Here is a 23,369-nt window from a genome sequence, read left to right as displayed (position 1 = left end):
CTCCATAACCTTCAACTCTCCATGATGTGTGCTTATGGTCGCTGGCCCTGACTAAATTCAGGGTTGTTGGGGTTTTTTTATGTTTGTTTATTTACTTATTTAGAGAGAGAGAGACAGAGTGAGAGCAGGGGAGGGGCAAAGAGAGAGGGAGACAGAGAATCCCAAGCAGAATCCACACTGTCAGTGCAGGGCCCGATGCAGGGCCCGAAATCACGAACTGCAAGATCATGACCGAAGCCAAAATCAAAAGTCTGACTCCCAAGCAACTGAGCCACCCAGGTGCCTTGTAAGTTCAGTTTCTGATGCAGGAAGTAAGAAGAACAGTTGACAAAAGGTAAGAAAAAGTTAAGAAAAAAAATGTCTCACAACTTGGGATTAAGGCAAGAGGATATATGTGAAAAGAAATGTAATTTCCTGGGGTGGAATGAACAGAGTTGTAAGAGATGATTCTTTGAATTCGTAGACTTAGACAGCACCCTGCCTTGCTAACAGAGGATGCCAATGGTCCGGGACAGCTCTCTGGAAAGTACGAGAAAGCAGTCAAGACCTCATTATAAATGAAAGTTAACGTGTTGGGTGTGTAACTTGGAAGGTCCCTGTGTTTAGCAAAACTAAGCAGTCAATAATATGCCAAAGCGACCCATTTATCAGAAGCAAAGGCTAGATTTTAAAAAGGAAAAAGTAATACCTACCTTTATTGCGAGTGTCGATTTGATCCCATTCCCTTCAAGGTCATCAGCCAATGACTAATACACTCAATTTCAATCAATACTTTGAAAGAGGAAGGAAACAGGTACAATACTTCCTTACAGAGATTTTTGTTTTTAAAACAGGAACCATTCAAATGGCCAGAAACCCTGAGAGTCAGATTCCCAACAGGTACTTACCAAAATCCGAAGTTCTTTCTCCAAAGCCTCTTTCACTTGACTGACTTCACTCAAGTTTTTCTGAAGGTTATTTAGTGTTAGCTCTTTCCCCTGAAGCTCCCTGGAAATGTTACTAGCCTACCGTACACAGTGACGTGGCACAGGAGTAAACGAACAGAAGGAAACAAAAAAGAATGAATGAGAAAGAAAAAATAAAAGAAACCTAAAAAACATACGAGAAACAAACACAACCAAACAAAACCGAAAGGAATAAAGGCATGGGTAAAAAAATTACTGCTTTTTTTTTTGTGGTTGTTAACTCTAAGAAGCCAATGACTTTTCACACAATCCGCTTCTAGGTAGCACAATCTAATGGCTATTTAAAATAGTCAAAACAAAGTATTTTTCTATACCAAAATTTGGAGTATCAGCATGATCTAAAGCAGAAAGCGCAGACACTTTCTAAGTGGGTAAGTTAAGCAATTTCATTTTTTGGACTTTAAAATCCATAAAGTAGGAATAACGGATACATGTGACCTATGTTATTTTCTTTGTATATGCTTAAAGTATTTCAACACTTAAAAAAATAAAGAATTTTAAAATCCACTGGACAACAGTCATCAGAAATTGGTTTTCATTAAATTTGGATGTAAAAAAAAGTTGACCAACCCTTAGTTAGCTTCATACTGCTCTACTAATTCATTTTTGTGTTTTGATTGGTATTTTGGATCTAAGTGAGGAGATTTGAGAAAAACTTCCTGTAATTAGCTTGTTATCCTCAACTAACGTTACTTAGTGACTTTTCCTTCTGTCTTCACATCTCCCCGTTTAACTTTACAACCCTTTGCTAACAAAGCAGTTTCTCCTGCAAAAAGCTCTTAACATTCCTCATCAGTACCAGTACTCCCGCTAGTGGCAAGAGGGCTGGGAAAGCATCCATCCCTCAAACGGTTCTTAAAAATGAAGGGAATATTTGAAAAGGCTAATTAGAAAGGAATGTAGCTGACAAACGTTCCATATAATTTCCTGCACCTTGACCAAAAGCATACTTGTCAGATCTTTCCTCAAAACGGTAGGGAACAGGGGCACCTGGGTGGCTCGGTTAGGCCTGCAACTATTGGTTTCGGCGGCTCAGGTCATGATCTCATGGTTCGTAGGTTTGAGCCCCACATCGGGCTTTGCACTGACAGTGGGAGCCTACTTGGAATTTTCTGTCTCCTCTCTCTGCCCCTCCCCCACTCATTCTGTCTCCCTCTCAAAATAAATAAACTTCTAAAAATTAAAAAAAAAAAAAAAAAAAGGTGGGGAATAGAACATGATCTCACTGTGGTATAGGAAAAGCTCCAAGGAGAAAGAAGTAGCGATGCCCAGGGCTCCAGGCTCTTAACCTTATTTTGCTGTGAGTATTACTTATCATAGAGTGTTAATTTCCATTAGTCAAACTCAAGCCTGAAGGTCCACAGTCTGTTTTTATATATTACCTTATGGACAAGACAATTACGTAAATGGCAAGGGAGGAGGTAATCTTTTAAATTTCTTTCCTCTCCATTTATTTATCTTAACACCATCACCTTAGGGAATTCTCTGTTTTAAAAAGATGACAGACCAGAACCAAGCTTCAACAGGAAAGCGTACAGCCTGGCCCAGAGACAAAGTCTGAAGTTTCCAGATAACAGGAAACCAAAATAAACTCACATAGTTGAGCCAGTGTTTTCTCTAATCTCCTCAGAAGAAACCACACTCAAGATACTCAGAGGATGCTACACGCAGCTGGGAAATTTGCCGGCACAAAGCAATGTGTTATATAATAGAATCGGGAATTTGGAAGGTGAACGAGCTCCACTCAAAAGTAACACACAATGCAAAGCGGGACGGACAGATGGAAACTTAAAGGATGGAGGACGCCAATACGAACCTTGCCACTTTCAGTATTCTTTTCAATCTCTAAATTTGTAATCTGTTTCTCAGCTGCCTCAAGCTGCTGTCTAAGTTTCTCGATTTCCGATTTACCTTCGGAACTGGCTTTCCGAAGCGCATCAAGATCCGAGAGCTTTTCTTCGGCAGCCTTGAGCTGTGATGTAAAATTACCAATAACCTTGGTTTGTTCACTGCATTTGGCTTGTAGGACCTCTAGCTCCTTTACCTTTATTTCAGCTTCCTGCAATTTGTTGAAGGTGTCCTCCATTTCTACTAGATGCTGGTCTTCTGCTTCGTCCAGTTTCGCCTTGATGGCTTCTAGGCTGCTCTCCTTCTCTTTAATGACCGCCATCAGCTTAGCCCTTAGGGCTTCTATCTCTTTGGCGTGAGCAGACCTTTCAGAGTCTTGTTTATTCTGCAGATTTTCTATTTCGTGCTGGTAATCTAGTCGCATCTTCTCCACCTGTGTTTTTAACTCCGCAAACTCTGCTGTCTCCGTTCCGACCCCTTTGCTGAAGGACACCTTTAGCTCCTCCATCGCCTGCTGGTGCGACGCGATGGCCGTCTCCAGCTTGGACTTCCACAGGACTATCACGTCGGAATTCTCCTTGTTGGCATGATCGAGCTTACTTTTCAGGGACTCGTTCTCCTTGGAAAGCTTCTCTGTGGCAGCCTGAAGAGCCTTCATCTCCTTCTGATGTGTCTCTTCACGGGCTCCAAAATGCTCCTTCAGGGAAGTGATTTCTCTCTGGTGTTCAGCATGGGCAGCTTCTGATTTTTCTTGCAAAGAGCTTATCTCTTGCAAAAGGGAGAGCGACATGTCAACGTCCCCAGTGGGCTTCTGGGACTCCAGCCTCCTCCGCAGCTCAGCCACCTCCTGCACTTTCAGTGCTAGCTCTTTTTCTAGCTCCATTATACGGGACTTTTCTGACACTGTAGCCACCTAGTAACCGCAGCCCAAAGAGAAACAAAGCATGTCAATAACCCATCACTGGTAATTTCCTTTAACCTTGAAGATCTTTAATAACTCCCCACCTCAGGCAGCGGTGAGCTACAGCAAGCCCTCGTGCTCACCCACCTCTAGCTGCCATCACAGAGGAAGCCCAGTTCTGAGAGCTCCAAACTAAGTCATCATCTTGGGCAAACTTCCACCATCTTGAGATGCTCAAGCAACTGAAAACTGATAGGGAATTTAACTTGCTCCAAGCGATTTCTTTTTCCTCTAAAGAAACTTTAGAGAAGTGCCCATCATCTGACAGGTAAGTTGAGGGAAACAGTAGCTTTCCGATTTCTCATTTTATCTGCCTGCTGGAAGAGAGAATCCTCCTCATTTTACCTGTTTTTTCCCTACTCTGCTTCACCCAGGATGTGTAAATGCTCATCTACCTGATGCAGCTGATTTTAAAGCTCTGTGCTGTCCGGTATAGTAGCACACGGGGCTACTGAGCACTTGAAATGTGACAGGTGCTGGCAGTGTGAAATACACAGATTTTGAAGACTCGGGGGAAGAAAAAGAACAGAAGACACCTTGTTAATAATTTTTAGACTGATTACATAATGAGATGATATTACTTTGGATATACCAGTTTAAATAAAATATATTACTCATTTTCTTTTTCTGTTTATCTACTAAAAAAGTATGTTCGTGTGGGAAGCACAGAATTTTCAATTACATATATATGGTTAGTATTATACTTCTGTCGGCTATGATTGGTATAAAAATGTGTGAAATTACCTATCAAATGTTTCAATTAATACCACATCAACTTTAGAATAAAAGCTTCACCTGGATAATGAAGAAATAATTCATTAACTTGTTTTTTAAGAAGACAAAATGAGAACTACTACTTACCTGCAATTATACACAAGAATCTTTAGAGATTACACTTTTTAGATTTTATAATTCTATTGGCATTTTAATGTACATATCTTGTTCCCCTAACCCAGTGGTTCTTAGATTTTAGTATGCAAATCAATCTCCTGGGATATATGTCTAAAAGGCATATATATGTATGTCCCAGTACTTTCCCATGTTTTGATTCTATTTGAGCTCTGGGATAGCACCCAAGAATCTGTTTTTAAACAAACTCCCCAGGACTATGAAAAACACTTTCTTAAACTGTGTCCTTTTACTCTTAGGAAATTAATTCTCTCTGATACCTGTTAGCCAGTCAGAGTAACACACAAAATATGTGGGAAATGATACCTTTGGGCATAAAAATGAATTATTGGACTAACCTGGGAAAAAGAAGGGAACATGAATGATTTAAAAACCAATTTTAAGGATTAAAACTCCTCCAGGTTGAAGGCTCTTCTCCCTCACTGCCTTCTAGTGGGACAGAAAGTCACCGTTGTTTCCTTCACTTTCTCGGCACACCTACAGGCTGTGATATGGAGAGACACTAAGACGTCCACCCAAGACTAGGAAAAGAAGCCAACTGGGTCTCCAAAAAAACTGCATAAGGAAGTCCGTAACTATTCCAAAGCTGATTGTAAGTGTTATGCTTCAGGGTTATAGATGCTCCAGCTTCAAGAGGTTAATTTATTTATATACTTTTTTCTGGGGCAGGGTGCCCGAGAGTTTGTTGCCACAATATAAGGTACAAAACATTGATAAACCCCAGTGCTTCAAGGTCAGGAACATAAATTAAATCCAATAGGATAAGAATCTGTAATTAGTCACTATAAAGCAAACTGAGGAAATATCAAGTAAAAAAATAAGTCAAAATAATAGTGTGATTATCTTGTAGCATTTTCACAGCACTTCTGTTTTTCATTTTATTTCCCCAAGTCTGCCCTCGGGCGAAACCACGTGTCTGCCTCTTCCACCAGGGTCAGGCCATAAAAGTCAGGTATCGTTTCTTAGTCTTGCTTCTGTCTCCAGAAGCTTGCTTATAAACTGGCCTTACTGGCCTTTAGGAATTCTAAAGCACTTCCTAAAAGGAAGGTAGGTGATAAGAAATTCAAGAGGCTCACTGTTTGGCTTCACACTTGGCCAAGCAAGAGTGAGGATCAATAGAAGACATGACTTGTTACAGAAAGAAAATAGGTTAAACCTGAGATAATTGGATAAACCATGTCGTAATGGATACCTTCTTATCGACAGCAAAAACAAAAACAAAACAAAAATCCACCCAAGTTGTTTACTAACTTATCTACATGGGAAGAATTCATGGGCTAAAAAAAAAAAAAAAAAAAATATATATATATATATATATATATATCATATATATATCATATATATATATACATACACATACATACATATGTATATACATGTGCATATACATATATATCCTTCTTTCAACAGCCATTCTCACTAAAGGAGCCCAATGTTATCATCAGTCCCTTGTATTTCCCAGATCAGATCTTTGGCTCTCAGGTAACAAAGAAACAGCACCAAACTACCAGGACTTTTTTCTTACCAAATACACAGGCAGTACCTTTACTCTTGAGGCCAACTGAGAACATTTTCTTTCTTCTTAAGAAACAAAAACTTATGATTTAGAGAAGAAAAATCATTCAATTATCCAGATTTTTAGATCAATGATTTCTCAGCAAAGGAAATTTCCTCAAGTGCTAATAATTCAAAAGAAAAAATCATGCCAAATTTGATCAGAGACAGTGATTTTTGAAATTTTAAAGTTAACAATCTGGACAATTTAGCCATTGACAGTCAAATTCGTGATTTAAAAGGTGTGTGTGTGTGTGTGTGTGTGTGTGTGTGTGTGGACACATGTCCTCTTATATGTAAAGGTACTGGATTATTTCTTAAATATTTCAGCACAAAACTGCCTCCATAATAGACTCCATCCTATGGTGGTCAAGAGCACAGACTTTGGGGACCATTGCTCTAGATACAAATCCTGGCTCCACTATTACTGTTAGCTGTGTAACCTTGGGCAAATTATTTAACCTCTCCATCTCTTGGTATCCTCATCTGTAAAATGGTGACAATACTACCACTTCCCCTGGGATTGAGGTGAGACCAAGTAAGTGAATACTGGTGCAGTGTTCAGAATAGTGCCCAGCCCCGAGTAAGCACTATATAAGTGCTTTAATATGTAAATAAATGAAAACATGACTAATGCATTGGCTCGGAGGGCCAAAGACAGTGAGCTGGGGTTGTAGGAAGCCATGCTGGTCCCAGCACACTTTTCCCTCCTGCTTGCTGAGATTTTCACCTACTGGTGACAGAAAGGAGGGAAATACAAGACATACCAGCTATCAAGAAAAAAAGGCCAATGGGATCAAAGCCCTTAACTCTCATTCAAAAGAGCCAGCGTTTCAATTCCCCCAAAAGGTCAGGGAAGAAGGCAGGAAAAGAGAGGGAAAGTAAAACAACAATAGCAAAAAATTATTCAGAAAACCCTGTCACTGGGCATATGAGAACAAGAGGACAATTGACTGCTCGTGGCAAACTGGAGAAACGTATTTCAAGGTAGTAATACAAAAAGCCTCAAATGTGGTTGTGGACGTCCATGCAGTCTATACAGTTGTATTGTTTCTGATCTTGATTTTGGCTGAGTTAACCAAAGGTATGAGTCTTTACCTTTGACGTAGGATTCGACATGAAACACCTGTGTCTAACCATCAGCCTAAGCTCACAAACACCTGAACGGCACCAAGACCAAACTCAGGTGGAACCACTGGGTCAAGGCTTAGGCCAACTGCAAGGCACGTCCCCCGAGGCATCACCATTCACATATATGGATCTGCTTCATTAAACAGTGAAAACCATTACCCTAGTGTCTTCTAACTCCCTCTGCAGTTTGTCAGCTTTGGTCTTTTCAAAGAGCAGGCTCTGTTCAAGCTCCTTAATGCGGGCATGCTCCAGTTTGGTCTGCGTCTGTTAGTAAAAAGGAAGAGGAAGAGAACACAACAGTGCCACCATGACATGCCAGCACAAGAGGAGAGAGAGCGGCATGCAGGCTGAGCCACCAGTACCTTCCGCCGAAGGATGAACAAAAAGGGGAATGGAGAAGGGCAGAGGATGGACTGAGATGGGGAGGCTGGGGGTGAGGATGAACGCTACGGACAAAAGGATGAGGTGGGCAGGGGACACAAGCTAGTCTACTGAGAAAGAAAACAAATGAAAACATATGAGGCAAGATGAAAAGTGTCAGATGCATGCAGCCAAATATAAGTTATATTGATAAGTGAAGTTTATCAGCACAAATTAGAATAGTTAATATTCCTCTAAACTATCGTTTTCCCTCCTCCCCACAACAGCTATTTGACATCAATGTGTATGTAACTGACTCGGTGACTTTGAAAAGTGAATTGACCCTCAAAATGATCACTTGTTAATCCCCTAAATATGCAAAACATGTCATAAATCTTCTAAGAGTTCGGTAAGTCCCTAGAGCAGATCCTAGCACTCTGGCATGCAATTTGATGTGAACAAGTGTGGAGAGTTAAACCTAATGAAGGGAATCTAGAAACCAGAGCTGAGAAAATCACACCGGTGGCCTTTGTGGAGATGAACGAAACGGGACTGACGTTTTTAGCAACATTTCCTAATTCCCTAGTTTCCTTCCAACAGTGGGTTTTCCAAAAACTATTTTGTCACCAGGGAAAAAAGGAGGAGATCATATTTACGAGGGGAAAATTCAGTAATAATTATGCTATATCCCTGAGACTCAGATCAGGAGAGAAGTTTAGAGCTGATAAAGGGCTCATTTTCTTGATCCTAGGATGAAGTAGTTACCAGCTCAGAAGTGAGAAACGGTGGTTCAGCACAAAGGTATTCATTTGAGCTCCATGCAAAAGGAGCTGGTCAGATCCTAATGTGTTTCGAAACTCCAGAGACTCCCCATCATCACTTACTTAGACATTACCTGATGGAGAACCCAGAAAGCAATCTCTTTCTAACAGCAGACAGAGTCTTAATCAATTTGAAATAATCTAGGTATCAGTCTGAATGTACCTCTTTCCCCACTCACCTGTCCACTCAACAGGTTACCAGCATAATCAACTGATTGATAAAACCTACTGATAGAGCTGCTCCCAGCAGCTTCTAACTACTTATACTAATTGTAGTATTTTGTGGTTCTAACTGGTCAGATCTATGTCTGGACAATTACAGGCAATGAGAAAATGACAACACACTCTAAATAAAGTAACAGAAAGTAACGCAGAGCTTAAGTAGAAGGTAGGATATTTTATGTTGAAAACATCCTTACTAACTCCAGTGGTTCTCTAGGGATTTCAACACATTCCAAAGGTCACGTTGCTTGTGAACCATGTATAAACCATCATGGAATAGTCAAAAGGTGAACAAAAAAAACCTTTTTTTAATTTCTCCATCTGCTTCAGCTCTTTACACTCAACAAAAATAATGGAAAAAAAAAATTCAAAACCTAACTGTCTGGATAGTCCCCTTGGTCCACATGTGCCTCAGACAGAAGTTGTTCAATTTACCTGCTTTTACAAGAAAAAACAAATCTAATCCAGATCTATGTAACTGGGGTCACAGCCTCAAGAACTGAACAGTAAAACTAACAGTAAAAAGCAAAAGGCAACAGAACCTTTCTTCACCTCTTGACTCCAAGTTCAGTGTCCTCTGGGTGAAAGGTCACTACTTCCAGATAAAAAAGCAAGCATCTACTGCAGCGTGACCTCCTTCCCACTCTGAGATCTTCCAGATGACTGCTGTACCTCCTTGCTGGCCAGTATGCACACAAACCAGCTGGACTCTCTACAGCTGTGTGTGAGCAATCAGCAGCAGGGGAACGAGAGATCCACGTCCGTGCCACGGTGTGCGGTAAAAACGTTACACTAGACAGGACAGCCCTCCTTTTAAAAGTATTCCTTTCTCCCAGGAAGACAGAGCATCCCAAGAGGAAAGTCCTGGGACGGGGACTGAGAGGGAAAGCAAAGGCTCTGCGAGAAGCACACAAGAAAGGCAGGAGGGAGGTCCCATGCAGACTGACACCGGATGCAGCGGGAGCCTGTTTTGGGAGGACAGAAGAGACCCAGATCACTGAAGTAGCTTCACAAAAAGGAAACCTTCAGAACGCAGGCTTTTTTACAAGCTCGGTCTTGAATTGTCTATTTCAGCTGCCAGGTGGTGGTAGGAAGAAAAAGCTTCGGTTTGATTTTATTCCCTTATGGTGGTAAAACAAAGCCAAAAGCGTTTAGGTTCTTTCAACTGGCCTCCCAGCTGGCAGATGCACAGCTCACAGGGTGCTTTCGAGGCCATTTAGGTGAGATCTGTGTTGGGTGTTTGATTTTAATCAGAGGGAGGAAGAAAAAAACACCTTCAAGCCCGGTAGCACAGCTACTAGAAAATCTCATTTCAATAATAATAAATTTAAAGCACATAGCATCTTCACTGAAGAATGCTCCTCTCTAGTGTCACCAATTAGGGAAAATACTGCAGCAACAAGCAGACGCTTGAATTTCTTGTCACCTGCACTGACAGACATTGGCCGACAGTGGGAGCTCACAAAAAGGCAATCCGTTCTGGCGCTCAGAATGCCCTTCTGCTCTCGTTGGAATAAAATCAGACCACTGGGGCAAACTTTCCGAAGAAATTTCTGTAATCCCTCCAGCTAATATGTTTTATGTTTCTGTTAGCTATCATCTTTTGGAATAATTCTATTAAAATTAGAAGACGTTATGAATTAAGAGAAGGCCAAGCACCCAGATAAAATCCTTTTTTTTTTTGGCAAAATTTATCAACAAACACTTGCTTATGCATTAAATACGTAGATTTATAGAGCTTAGTCATTACATACAATTTCTTCTGGATACAAACGTAATTGCTGTGAAAGCCACATGCACAGAAATATTAAGGTCAATGTTTCAGGTCAGATTACGCAGTTAGTATTTGAGTATATCAATAAGCATTTTAATCTGTCATCAATCTGTGTTAACAAGGGAAATCTCCACACAGTTAAGTGCCCTCTTACATTCTCAGGATCTTCAGAAATCTGGCTCTTTTGCTATCAGTAAAAAAATAAAAAAATTAAGCAACAACAAAAGGAGAGACTCCACTAAAGTTTCCATACGTGTTAGGGTTTCAATATAACTCTGATTAATTTCAAGTGAGTTTATCACACAGACTATACTAACTCAGTGCTGATGGAAAGGTTTTAACTTCCACCTCCCCAACAAACCCTGGGCTGTGTTCCCCATGAATAAGATGATGATATGAGACTTTGGGGTGTTTTTAAATGGATGGAAACAACACGAAAGTCAACTAAAGGAATGTGACTATATATGAAATGAGTAAAGAAGGTGACTATTGAATTATTAATAATCCATTAAATTCTGGGCCTACAACTCAGAAAATGTTTTCCTTGCTCTCTGTTGTCAACTGTAAAGACAACTGCCAAAGAAATCAGTTCCTATTTGGAAGGGCCCCTGAAACGTAAGCATGGTGTGGCCATCAACAGACTCTTAACTTGTAATGTATATTCTTAACAAAATGTAATGTATACCCTTAATAAAAATGTATATTCTGAGAACTGCACAGGCAAGTGCAATTTTTACTAAAATATTAATTCAATACCAGAAATCTGCAGAATTTGAACAATTTAAGAATTTGTATCTGTCATATATCTAGCAGTGGTTTTTAAAGAGCATCAAAATCATTTAATTCTGGCATCTAATTAAAAAAAACTGATGATAATTATTAAAAGACGAGAAACTTGATGCTAAAGGAAATCTCTGCAAATTTAAAATATGCCATGCAAGTCAAAGAGGCTGAAATACAATTTGATCTTGTTTTATCCTCTTGTAATTACTTCACAAAAACAACTAAAACACGCATTTATTCCTTTTACAGGGTTATGAAAAATTTATTCTGCCCAGTTGAAAAGCAAAGCTGAGATAAAGCAAAAAACTTTGTTTTGCTCTATTATGATGAGGTTAAACATGCTTTTTAAAATGCCATTTCTGACCGTGAGAGGAGTATCTAGAATCTCACTTGGACACACTGCCAGATTTATGACTTGATAAACTCCAATTCAAGATTTTGGATTTTGAAGCACGAGGAAAGAGTAGCAAAAATCTGACTGGGCCACTGGAGTTGGGACAGCACCGTCACAGGACAAGGACGGGTGCTGGCACCTGAGCCGTAAGCTAGGCCCATAGCCCAGCCGGCCAGAGACCCGGGCTCCTTCCCGTCCCTCTGTCGCCTGTTCTGGCAGGATCATCCCATCCGTACTTGTCAATACTGGTACCCATAAGAGCTGTAGAGAGCTGGAGGGGTTTTACCTCAAGATCGCCTTTCGTGATGGATTCTTCCTCAACACGGAACTGAAGGTCCTCAACCTTCCTGTGGAACAAAATCAAAACAAAGCACTTCAGGTAACCAAGGAATATATTTGCCTTACCAAAACAGGAATCTATAATCAATACCCTGGTGAATGTAACAGATGATAGTGGAAGAAAAGAAAATACATTTTTAGGCACCTAGTTTATAAATCTAACAGCTCTTTGCTATTTAGGAAACTTCAAAGTCTAGCCAGATACTGATTCCAGGAGACATGAGTTAAGAGTTGAGAAAAATCCACTGGTTTTCTTCTGTCGCAACCACCAGAATGAACCTAATCAAGACAAGATCAGCCTAAAGGGAAAAGGTCGGATTACCACAGGAATAGGTTTGAGATTCCAAGTCTGTAATTTCTACTTTACAGTAACAGAACACAGGGAAAAGTGGCATAGAAAACAAATATCTCTTGGGGCTCCTGGGTCGTTAAGCACCTGACTTTGGCTTAGGTCATGATCTCACAGTCCGTGAGCCCTGCTTTGGGTGAGCATGAGCCCCAGCCCTCACTTTGGGCGAGCACCAGCCCCACTTTGGGTGAACGCGAGCCCCACTTTGGATAAAACACGAGTCCCAAGCAAACCCCACTTCTCTCTCTCTCCCTAACCCCGTGGGATTCTATCTGCCCCTCGCTCACTTGCACCCTCTCTCTCTTTCAGAAAAAAAAAAAGAAAACAAATCTCTCTTTATACCACCCTACATCTGATATTTTATGGTGAGGTTAGCAGGCTACCCACACAGAAAGCCCCAGGACAATACCAGTACCTGTTCTAAGACTGGGAGAATGAGATTATCAACAATTTGAGTCACATCCCCCCTCCCCCCCCCATTTTAAAATCTCTAATTTGGGTGTGGGTCTCAACCAATGCTATCACCAAGTCAATAGGATACCCTGAAGATTAACAAAATCCAGGTAACATCCATATTACAAATCTTCACAAAAGTGAGTGTAAGGAAGAAAAGGGGACAAAGTTCATAACCTATGTGCAAAAACCAAAACTGTCAAACTCACTAGCCTTTCTGGCAAAATTAAGAATAAAAAAATCAGGGCGCCTAGGTGGCTCAGTCAGTTAAGCATCCGACCCTTCATTTTGGCTCAGGTCACGATTTCATGGTTTGTGAGTTCAAGCCCCATGTCGGGTTCTGCGCTAACAGTACAGAGCCTGCTTAGGATGCCCTCTCTCTCTCTCTGCTCTGCCCCTGCTCACATATGCACTCTCCTTCTCAAATAAACATTAAAAAAAATTTTTTTTCAATAAAAATTCTACTCTTAAATCAGAAATATAATCGTAAATAATTTATACCCCTCAAGCTCACTGGAAGTGTGGGAGGACATTTGTCCTGCCCAGCAGTCAGCAGATCAAGAGCTGGTTTAAGAACCAAAGCAAACGGTACTGTTGCCTTGGTATTCAGAAGGGCCTAGAAAGGCCTATTACTATATCTCATTTATTCGTAGCCATTTTTAGGATGTGAAGAAAATTTCCTGTATATAGCACTTCTCCTTCTAGTAAGAAGATAATTTCCTTGATAAGAGACTCTATTATACCTCCACTGTATCCCGTACCTCAGTGGTGCCTCTCACGGTCCTAAACATACAGACCAGATGGCTACTGAATTAAGTTGCTACCATCAGAAATGACAAGATGGCGGCATTAAATGCAAGACAGGACAAACGTCCTGTTGTCCAGAAATGTTCCAATGGTTTCCATGCAGACACCTTGTTCAGAGACTGTGTTAGTTCACAGCCTCAAGAAGCCTCTAAGAACCAAACTTGCTCTGTCTCACACCATTTAGCACCTGATTCCATCCTGACCTGGATAATCCTCTAATTGCTTCACATGGAAGTTATGTTTTCCTAACAAGGTACTGAGTTTCTCAAGGACAGGGCCCTCGTATCACTTACCAGACAGAAGAGTTTTATTTAGATACACAGGTGTTTCATAAATACTTGGTCACTTTGGGGACGCCTGGGTGGCTCAGTCAGTTGAGAGTCTGACTTCAGCTCAGGTTATGATCTTGTTCGTGGGTTCAACACCCGCATTGCGCTCACTGTTGTCAGTGTGGAGCCCACTTCAGAGCCTCTATCCCCACCTCTCTCTACCCCTCCCCCACTCATGCTCGCTCGCACGCTCTCTCTCTCTCTCAAAAATAAACAAACATTTAAAATACATACATACTAGGTAACATGGACCCAAAATGTCTTCTCACCAAAAACGGTTCCAGGTGGAAGCAGGGTTTGAATCGACTTCACGACACTAAGGCCACCCTCAAGAGGATGTTTGGCACACAGCAGGTGCTCAATAAGCAGCTGTTAAATTTAGCAGGCCATGTCTAGATAATTCCAAACTTCTCAAAAAAAAGTCAAATCAAAGCAAACCCTCCCGGCACAAGATGAAGAGTTGAATTTCTACCGGACACACAGTCACTCCTTTGGTTCTACGGCTTGACACCTTAATAAGAATGTTTTCCTAAGGTCATTTAGAAGGAAAAGGCCACACTTGCACTAAGGAACAGTTTGAGGTCACCTTTTCTCCTCTTCAAGTTGGTTGAGAAGCTCCACCTTCTCCCTGTCAGCAGCCTCCACCATCGTTCGCAGCTGGTCCATCTTGGCCTCCAATTCCAGGACATGCTGAGAAAGACAAGGGTGTCAGTGAGTGGCCTCCCTCGGACCCAGACACAGGCCCAGGGATGCCTCCAAAGAGCTACAGCTAAGTGGTACCATGGTGGGGCGGGTATGACTCTAAAACCTTTTCACAGTGAAATGCTTTCTATAATCTTTAATAGGTTACTTCTCGGCCGCATTCCTGGAAACTAGATGATGAAAAACCACACCATTAAAGCAAAAGAGGGCAATGGTACAACAACGCTCATCTTTTTTACGGCTGAAACGCATACAGAAGGTCATCTACAAAACAGGAGTTGCAATCGTTGGTAAGGTCCCAGTAAACAAGTTCCCCTGACACAGGCCAAGAGGCCTGGATGTAAAGACCGAAGGACTACGGTAGACTCAAGAAGAACAAAACTGCATCTTTATGACGATACAAAGTGGTACCCCAGGTCACAGCTTCAAACAAGCCCAGCAAAGACATTTCTACTCATTTCCAGTGCTCCCAAGACTAGCTCCCTGGCTCCAAGCACGAGGTACGCTGCTCAGCCTCCTCCCTCAACTTAGAAAGCTCCACCATCTCCACAAGATCAGCTTAGAACCCATCACCATCTCCGAAACAAGGTCAGCACCAGACTTCACCTGGTCGTGTCCGTCCCGGGCCAGAGCTAGCTCCTGCTCTATTTCCCCCACGTGGCTCGTGGCCTTGGCCACCTCCGCCCTCTCTAGATCCCGTTCAGCCAGCAGCTGCTCAATGTGCTGCTGCTTCTCCTTCAGGGCCTCCTGGAGGGCAGTGGTGCCGGAGATCTTCCTGGCGTAACGGGAGGAGGTTTCAGTCAACTGCAAAGGAAAGTTAAAGAAGTGAAGGGCGATGATGCTATCGGGGATGCAAGGAGGGCACGAGGCATGCATGGCAGGCGTCTCCTCAGCAAAGCGAAGGTGCTGCCCCTGCTCCCAAGCTTGCCAATTATTAGGAAAAGCTTTTCATCAAGGAAGCAAGACAGCGTGCGCCTCCTGACTGTAAATTTCACAAACAACACATCAATGTGAGAAGTCATGGAACAATCAGAAAGATGTTTAGAAGGAGAATAAGTGGCTCACGTCAAAGGTACCCTGAGCTCAGCTGACAGGGCCTTGTAGGAATCTAGAAAAATTCCACAAACCCATTTAACAAGCTTCTGTTACCACCTGAGCTTCATTAGTAGTTTTCTTCTTCTTGTGACGTTTTGGTCAGTCTTTTGCTCCTCAGACTTGAGGTCGAGACTTTCCAACTCTCTCTAACTACCATTAAGTAACCAAGAGGTCACCCTTGGAGCCAAAAACCGTCCTCTTATTGATTAAACAGTTGGATTTTGTCAGGATTTTCTTCATCTTTCTTTCAAAATGAAAGGCACAGATAAAAAAGAATGAAATCTTGCCATTTGCAACAATGTGGATGGATCTAGAGAGTATAGTGCTAAGAGAAACAAGTCAGAGAAAGACAAATACCATATGATTTCACTCATATGTGGAATTTAAGAAACAAAACAAACGAGCAAAGGGAAGAAAAAGAGACAAACCAAGAAACAGACTCTTAAGAGAACAAACTGATGGTTACCAGGGGGGAGAGGGGAATGGGGGAAATAGGTGATGTGATGGGGATTAAGGAGGGCACTTGTGATGAGCACCAGGTGTTGGATGGAAGTGTTGAATCACTAAATTGTATACTTGAAATTAATTAATTTAATTTTTAATTAAATTTATTAAATAAAAACGTTTTTAAATTTTTTTTTCAACATTTTTATTTATTTTTGGGACACAGAGAGACAAAGCATGAACGGGGGAGGGGCAGAGAGAGAGGGAGACACAGAATTGGAAACAGGCTCCAGGCTCTGAGCCATCAGCCCAGAGCCCGACGCGGGGCTCGAACTCACGGACCGCGAGATCGTGACCTAGCCGAAGTTGGACTCTCAACCGACTGCGCCACCCAGGCGCCCCAAATAAAAACTTTTTTAAACAAATGAAAGGCACAGAAGATCTCACCCAGGAATCCAGAACTTGAAGGCCTGAATCCCAATCACCAGAGGGATTTATGAATATCAGACGAAGAGGAAAACTCTATCTGCCTTAAAAAGTGCATGTGTATGGGGTGAGTGTGCATGTGTGTGGGCAAGTCCACGCGTAAGAGAAAGGGAGACAGAGGACATGCAGAGGGAGGAAAAAGAGGGAAAGAGAATCTGTGGAGAAAGAGGAGGAGGGGATGGGAGGAGCGGTAAGGGGATTGGAGAGGGAAGGGGAGGAGACAGAAAATAAGGCAGAGCAGAAACTCGGAGGGGGGAGGGGTGGAGAAAGAAAGCCGCCCGGGGCCTCTGTTACTCTGTGCTGTTCCTCCACACTGAGGCTAATCGTTCAGATAAAAACACTGAGAAAACAACCTCCCATTATGGCGAGGGATAATGTGTGCAAGTTGAACAGCATTCTTCCAAGTGAGGCTCCAGGGGCTGGGAGGGAGTTCAGGAAAGGCCTCATCCCTTGGCAAGCATTTGTCCAAGGCCGTGGACTTAGAGATCAGATCGCTGGATCTGGATCAAGTCAGCCCTGACTTCATCTCCTGCAATCAAAGCCTCGTTTGCCACTCGAATGCACTTCCTGCGTCTATCTGAGCCCTCGTCCAGGAGGCAGACAGAGTGAGGATCTGTCATTAATAGTTAGACAGTTTGGGGCTTGACTGGATTCCTTTACTCTTAGAGTTTCTATTTCTGCTTATTTCTATTTTGTGAAATTTCTTGAATTACATAAACATACCGGGGCAGGGGGGAGTGTTCTTTTAACCATCTGACCTTGACTTTCCAATTTCATTATATGGTTAAAATTATACTTTCCCGGTACTAACTTTTCTTCCTGGGTAAAGTAGATCTGAGGTTCCCTGCACAGAGATAACCCAGGGTGCTGCAGCCAAGTCACTGGGCACTGTGGAAGATTTTCAAATTTCAAGGGAAACACGGCACCACCGGTTGGACACCGTGCAAACTACCAGCTTGGGGCAATGGAGTTTGAGGCAACTGGACTATATTCCTTTCGATAACGTTGTGCCTTCCCAAAGCTAGGCCTTGGTTGCTGCCATGACAAAAAGCCAATACTGTGCAAATCAGTGACACAATCAATGTGTCAGAGGAAACGAAGGTGGCAGTTTTCAATAAGACTCCAAGGTTTGACAAGCATGTACAGTGCCCAACAGGACCATACAACCTAACACTAAGCTTGATTATTTACGAATTAACTAAAAATCCTTTTTTCTCGGGGCGCCTGGGTGGCTTGGTCGGTTAAGCGTAGGACTTCGGCTCAGGTCCGTGAGTTCAAGCCCCGCGTCGGGCTCTGTGCTGACAGCTCAGAGCCTGGAGCCTGTTTCAGATTCTGTGTCTTCCTCTCTCTCTGCCCCTCCCCTGTTCATGCTCTGTCTCTTTTTGTCTCAAAAATAAATAAACGTTAAAAAAAAAAAATTTTTTTTTTAAATCCTTTTTTCGGGGCACCTGGGTGGTGCAGTCGGTTAAGCGTCCGACTTCAGCCAGGTCACGATCTCGCGGTCCGCGAGTTTGAGCCCCGCGTCAGGCTCTGGGCTGATGGCTCAGAGCCTGGAGCCTGTTTCCGATTCTGTGTCTTCCTCTCTCTCTGCCCCTCCCCTGTTCATGCTCTGTCTCTCTCTGTCCCAAAAATAAATAAACGTTGAAAAAAAAATTAAAAAAAAAAAATCTTTTTTTCTCTCAATTAATGTGTATCATTCTTTTTGAACAACTACTAACTTGCTAGAACATAAATATTAACTTGTTTGTCCTTAGCTGCTTCATAAACAGAATTGCTATTTCTTTCCGCCCGGAGGCCCTATGAAAAAATAACTCTTAAGGGGCTGGGAAATCAGAGCATTTGGGCACCTCTGTGCTCAGTACTTCGGAGGATTCTACATTCAAGAATCATTAGACCTTTCCATACATATGCATGGGATTATTCTGGGGAGATATATTTCTAGGAAGTCACTTTTTCTGTATTTTTGGCATATTCTTTTATGGTGATTTTTGGTTTAGAAACTACAGCCACCCTCAATAAAGATATACAAAAACAAGCTGTTTTACAAGACAAGAAGACTCCTTTCTCTCTTGTCACTTTTCTTCACTGAGTGAGGTGAACTAAGAACGATCAGGACTGGTCTGAAAAGAGGAGAGGTTGGGAGGGAGCAGGGAGAGCTCGGTTGTCTTCCAAAGAAATGGACACTTACAATTACAACATAATAAAAGTGACTCAAGAAAGAATTCCTAATCCAGAGAAGACACTTGCATGGACTTGTTCCTGGATTAGCAAAGTAGACTAGATGTCCATGTGAGTTTGCTGAACGATGCTCTGTCCAAAGAGGGGTGGCTTCACCTCTATGTCATTGTTCTTATCAAGCTTTTCTTGTAAAAGTCCATTTGTAATTTTTCTCTTGAAGATGTAGACTTTCTTTTCATATGTGAAATGAAATAGTCCAAGCAGGTATTTATTTTACCTGAATTTAAGAGAAAGTCCAGCTGGCTGGCAGAGGAGCACTCCTCCCCCACCCCACACTAGAAGGAAAGAATCCTCCCCCGTTCTCTTCCCAAGGACTGTGGACCGTGGAAGAGAAGGCAAAACGAGACTGCAGGCCAGCAGCCTTACTTCCGATCACACCATTTAACATTCTCCCTTCTGTCTGTAGTTTACGGTCATTAACACAGAGATCCAGAATTCAGTCTGCAGCGCAGTCTTATGCTGCCATTACAAATCTAAACAGTGTTTGCCTCACTTCACGTAAATAAATTTACTGGCAGGAGACAAGACAAGAAGTCATTGTTCTGACCCTAATAAAACCCTGTATTAACAAACAGAATGAGCCACCACTGCCTATTTTAATTCTCATCATTCTATTTTTACTGACTTAATGGGAAAAAGGTGGAGAGAGGAAGCGGAAGGGAGAGGAAGAGATGGAGAGAGGAGACACAGCGTGGCACTTCCTAGCATCCTTGCAAGTTCTGCTCGTTCTGCCGTGTGTCCTCTGGCGCAAGACAGGAACATCCCACACACTAACCACTCTCGGTGGGTTAGACTGTATTAACATGCTACCTAAATTCTAAGAACACGCCTTTTCTCAGAATACTTTAGTTCCTTCAAATTGTTTCAAGTCAGAGAGACCTAAGTTGTTGAGGAAAACGATCCCTCCCTTTTTCCTGTCATTCTTGTGCCCAAAATAATTTCAGAGAAAATCACCCCATATGTTAGACTCAACACTAGTTACTACAGACTCACCAAGAACTAGATACATCTTAGAGCCTCAAGAACCTGGAAGCAGAGTTCAAAACCCTATTTCAAAATCTGTCTTCCTGCTAAAGCTTTGTTTTATGACATCTGGAACGGACCTCCAACAAGCTACAACTAACACTCAGTACAAGGCAAGTTAATAGCTCCTAAAGCAAAGCAGGTCCACCAGCAGCAGGCATTTAACGTGCCTGGAAGGGAGAGACATGCAGTGAGGACGGGGAGGCTTACTAATCCAGTACGGCTGGGTTTGCTGCTCACGGAGGAGGCCACTGAGCTCATGGAGCTGAGAGACGAGGCGGAAGGGCTGCGCTTCAGGCTGGCGGGCGTGGTCGCCATCACTCGCCTCACGGCGGCAGCCTTGGCTTTGGCCGGTGTCGTGGAAGGGAAACCAATCTTGGTTACTTTGTGGACAGGAGCAAACAGGCCATATTTGGGTTGGCACTGAAAATACCTTTAGAGAATAACAATAAAAGCAGTGACCAAAAAGACTTAATTACAAGAAATAACAACTATAAGCAAAAGCATAGTTTTCTGGTCATAACTCATGACTGGTTTGCTGTGAATTCTACCAGAAAGCTGGGGTGATCAACCAGCATGTAGCATTCACATGTATGTAGGCTGATAACCTCCAGGATGTTTTAGAAAACACACTAAAAAATAACAATATGATACACAGAGACAGAATTAGTGATCTGTTACTAAAGATCTACTAAAGTACAAGGGAATAAATAGATCTACTATCTGATAAACCTGTAACAGAGGGATTCAAACTATGATGTGTCAATCTAGGTTCATTAGTTGTAACAAACGTACCATCGGGTGGCAGGATGTTGATAGCTGGGGAGGCTGTGCACGTTGGGAGCAGGGGACATATGGGAACTCTGTACCTTCCTCTCAATTTTGCTATGAAACTAAAACTACTCTAAAAAAAATAAATAAATTGAATGCTTGTTCAGAATTTACTCAGATGCATTACATATTACTAAAAGAAACAGTTAAAAGAATGTCTCCAATTCTGGTGGGGGGAAAAAAATCAGTAAGTGAGCCTTAAGAAATAAAAGTGCAGCTCTTGGTGAGATCTGCTTGAGCGTTTATATGTGCAAGAGGGAGGCAAGATTCCAACTCCAAACAAACCTGGTTCCAGCAACAGCCCCATCATTCTTCCCAAGAGGCTCATCCAACTCCACACCACACCATTCCCCCTTGGCAAAGTCTGTCTCCCCAAGAAACCGGACTACGCCAGCCTTGGTGCCACCAACCTGGAAAAAGAGAATGTAAAAATAAAGAGGTGAACAGAATTCTATAGCTTAATCCTTTGCAGCTGCAACTGACAATTAAGTACAGAACTCTCCACCATTACCCTTGACGGCTTCTTCTCTTTGCCTTCTCTTCAGCTTTTAAAGAGCTTTCTCCAAACACTGGTAAAGTTTACCTGAATGATTTATATTACGAGAGTGATCTGATATGTCCCAGTAATGAAATAGCCTAAATAATATATAGTCATTGGGCTCTCCACCAAATTAATTTGTCCCTTCATTAAAAATACTTTATTATTCCAGAGGGATTTTCCAGCTTCAAAATAAGTATTTGGGAGGAACCTGGGTGGCTTTCATTGAGCAACTGACTTCGACTCAGGTCATGATATCACGGTTCGTGGGTTTGAGCCCCACAACAGGATCTCTGCTGTCAGCACAGAGCCCGTTTTGGATCTGTCCCCCTCTCTCTGCCCCTCCCCCACTCGCACGGTCTCGAAAATAAACATTAAAAAAATAAGCATTTGCTACAAAAATAAAATTGGCACATCATTAAGGGAAAACAAAATTCATCTATACTCCTACACGGTGACAGTTGCTGTGTCTGTATTCTCATACTTCCTTTACATCTTTATCCACGGAAAACAAGACACATCATATTAAGGACAGATACACATCTACACGCATTTGCTTTTGGCCTAAGTATATGCTGCACGAAAATGTGAATTCTTTAAAATAATTTAACTCTACAGATATTTTCCACTGTGAGGCTGTTTCCTCATGACTATTAAGATTACTATTCTTCACATTTTATTTGACATGAACTGCTCAAAGCTGTCAGTCTTCTTTAATGTGTAACTCTGTCCCAGCCGTTTGATGTACTATGCGAACATTATTTCCAAAATTACCAACCACCATTTATGAATTATTCCTTCCTTTTCCATTACTTTTCTACTTCAAATACTCATTTTGCCACAATCTCTCATGGGCACACAAGAACGCACTGACGCGCGTGAGTCTTTCTACAGCTTTGAAAGTTCAGGATTTGTGCTGCTGCCACAGCATTACAATTACTGCTGCTTTATAATCTGTGTCACATCTGCTAGCGCTGTTTTCCCTTGCTACTCTTCATATTGACTTTCCTTTTTTTAATTTTCTTACTTTGTTCTAGGCTTCCTTTATCTTAATTGCTTCTTTAGAAATTGCCTCTGTTACAGAGAGGAGTCACTGCAGGAACTTAAGAACATTACAAGAAAGAAAATAAATGTTTTGCCTGTATTCTCAACACCCCGAGACAGACCCTGCTGTTCTGGTTCACTCCCCCCACCACAGTGCAGCGGGCTAGGATCCCACAACACGGAGGTACCGCGATAGGCACTTTCCTCACTTTTTGTTTGAGCTGTTCACCTTTTTCCTATTGATTGGGGAAAAAAAAAAAAAAAAAAACCTTTATACATAACAAACTTAAATTAATTCTCGAATAACCAATGCATTCTCATGGTTCCAAAAATTCTAAAAGAAATATGCATGGGAACGTCTGGGTGGCTCAGTGGGTTCAATGTCCGACTTCAGCTTGGGTCATGATCTCACAGCTCGTGAGCTTGAGCCCTGCATCGAACTTTTTTTTTTGTTTCTTTTTTAGAGCAGTTTTATAAGTGAAGAGCCTACTTTGGATTCTCCATCACCCTCACTCTCTACCCCTCCCCCGCTCACACTCTCTCTCTCAAAAATAAACAAACATTAAAAATACGAATGGAGGGAAGAGTCTCCCTTACTGAACTCTTGTCCACACCTGCCCCACTCCTACTACATGGGAAGCATGGTTACTGATTAGCAATGCCTCCTTCCTCCTGGCATTTATACTTGCAGATGAAAGCAACTGTTAACGTATGTTCTTTTTCCTCCCTTTTATTTTTACACAAAAGCTAGCATTCTACATGCACTGTGCTGCACCATGCAGAATACAGAGAACTTCCTTCTGTTTGCAATTGCGGTCACTCTACTGTGTGGATGTGTTCCAGTTTATTCAATCAGCCCCTACTGATAGTTAAGTAGGTTTAGTTAATTTAATACATTTAAAAATAAATAATTTTGACTAATTCTAAAACAAGTTATATTAACTTGGGACAGTAATTTATTACCGATCT

The 23,369-nt window shown here is 41.9% G+C and overlaps 1 protein-coding gene across 4 annotated transcripts in view; it reads right to left on the bottom strand.

Moving 5' to 3' along the window:
* Positions 1 to 23,369, bottom strand: part of CLIP1 (CAP-Gly domain containing linker protein 1) — a 127,550-nt gene that overhangs the window by 47,051 nt on the left and 57,130 nt on the right. For 2 of the 4 annotated variants that reach the window (XM_047088410.1, XM_047088411.1), the window contains exons 4-11: positions 21,104 to 21,228; positions 20,198 to 20,420; positions 15,308 to 15,505; positions 14,586 to 14,689; positions 12,009 to 12,069; positions 7,528 to 7,632; positions 2,782 to 3,726; positions 888 to 1,004 (exon numbers count right to left, since the gene is read on the bottom strand). In XM_047088410.1, the coding sequence (XP_046944366.1) occupies positions 888 to 1,004; positions 2,782 to 3,726; positions 7,528 to 7,632; positions 12,009 to 12,069; positions 14,586 to 14,689; positions 15,308 to 15,505; positions 20,198 to 20,420; positions 21,104 to 21,228 (1,878 nt within the window). The remainder of the gene's footprint in view (positions 1 to 887; positions 1,005 to 2,781; positions 3,727 to 7,527; positions 7,633 to 12,008; positions 12,070 to 14,585; positions 14,690 to 15,307; positions 15,506 to 20,197; positions 20,421 to 21,103; positions 21,229 to 23,369) is intronic. The other 2 variants (XM_047088413.1, XM_047088412.1) reach the window with 1 other exon arrangement.

Source organism: Lynx rufus, unplaced genomic scaffold (genome assembly GCF_022079265.1).
Source record: "Lynx rufus isolate CCGP_SWC_20201006 ecotype Redwood Valley unplaced genomic scaffold, mLynRuf1.p SCAF_24, whole genome shotgun sequence".
Classification (NCBI taxonomy): domain Eukaryota; kingdom Metazoa; phylum Chordata; class Mammalia; order Carnivora; family Felidae; genus Lynx; species Lynx rufus.
Note: the sequence above shows the minus strand (reverse complement) of the source record. Positions and strands in the feature narration are given on the sequence as shown.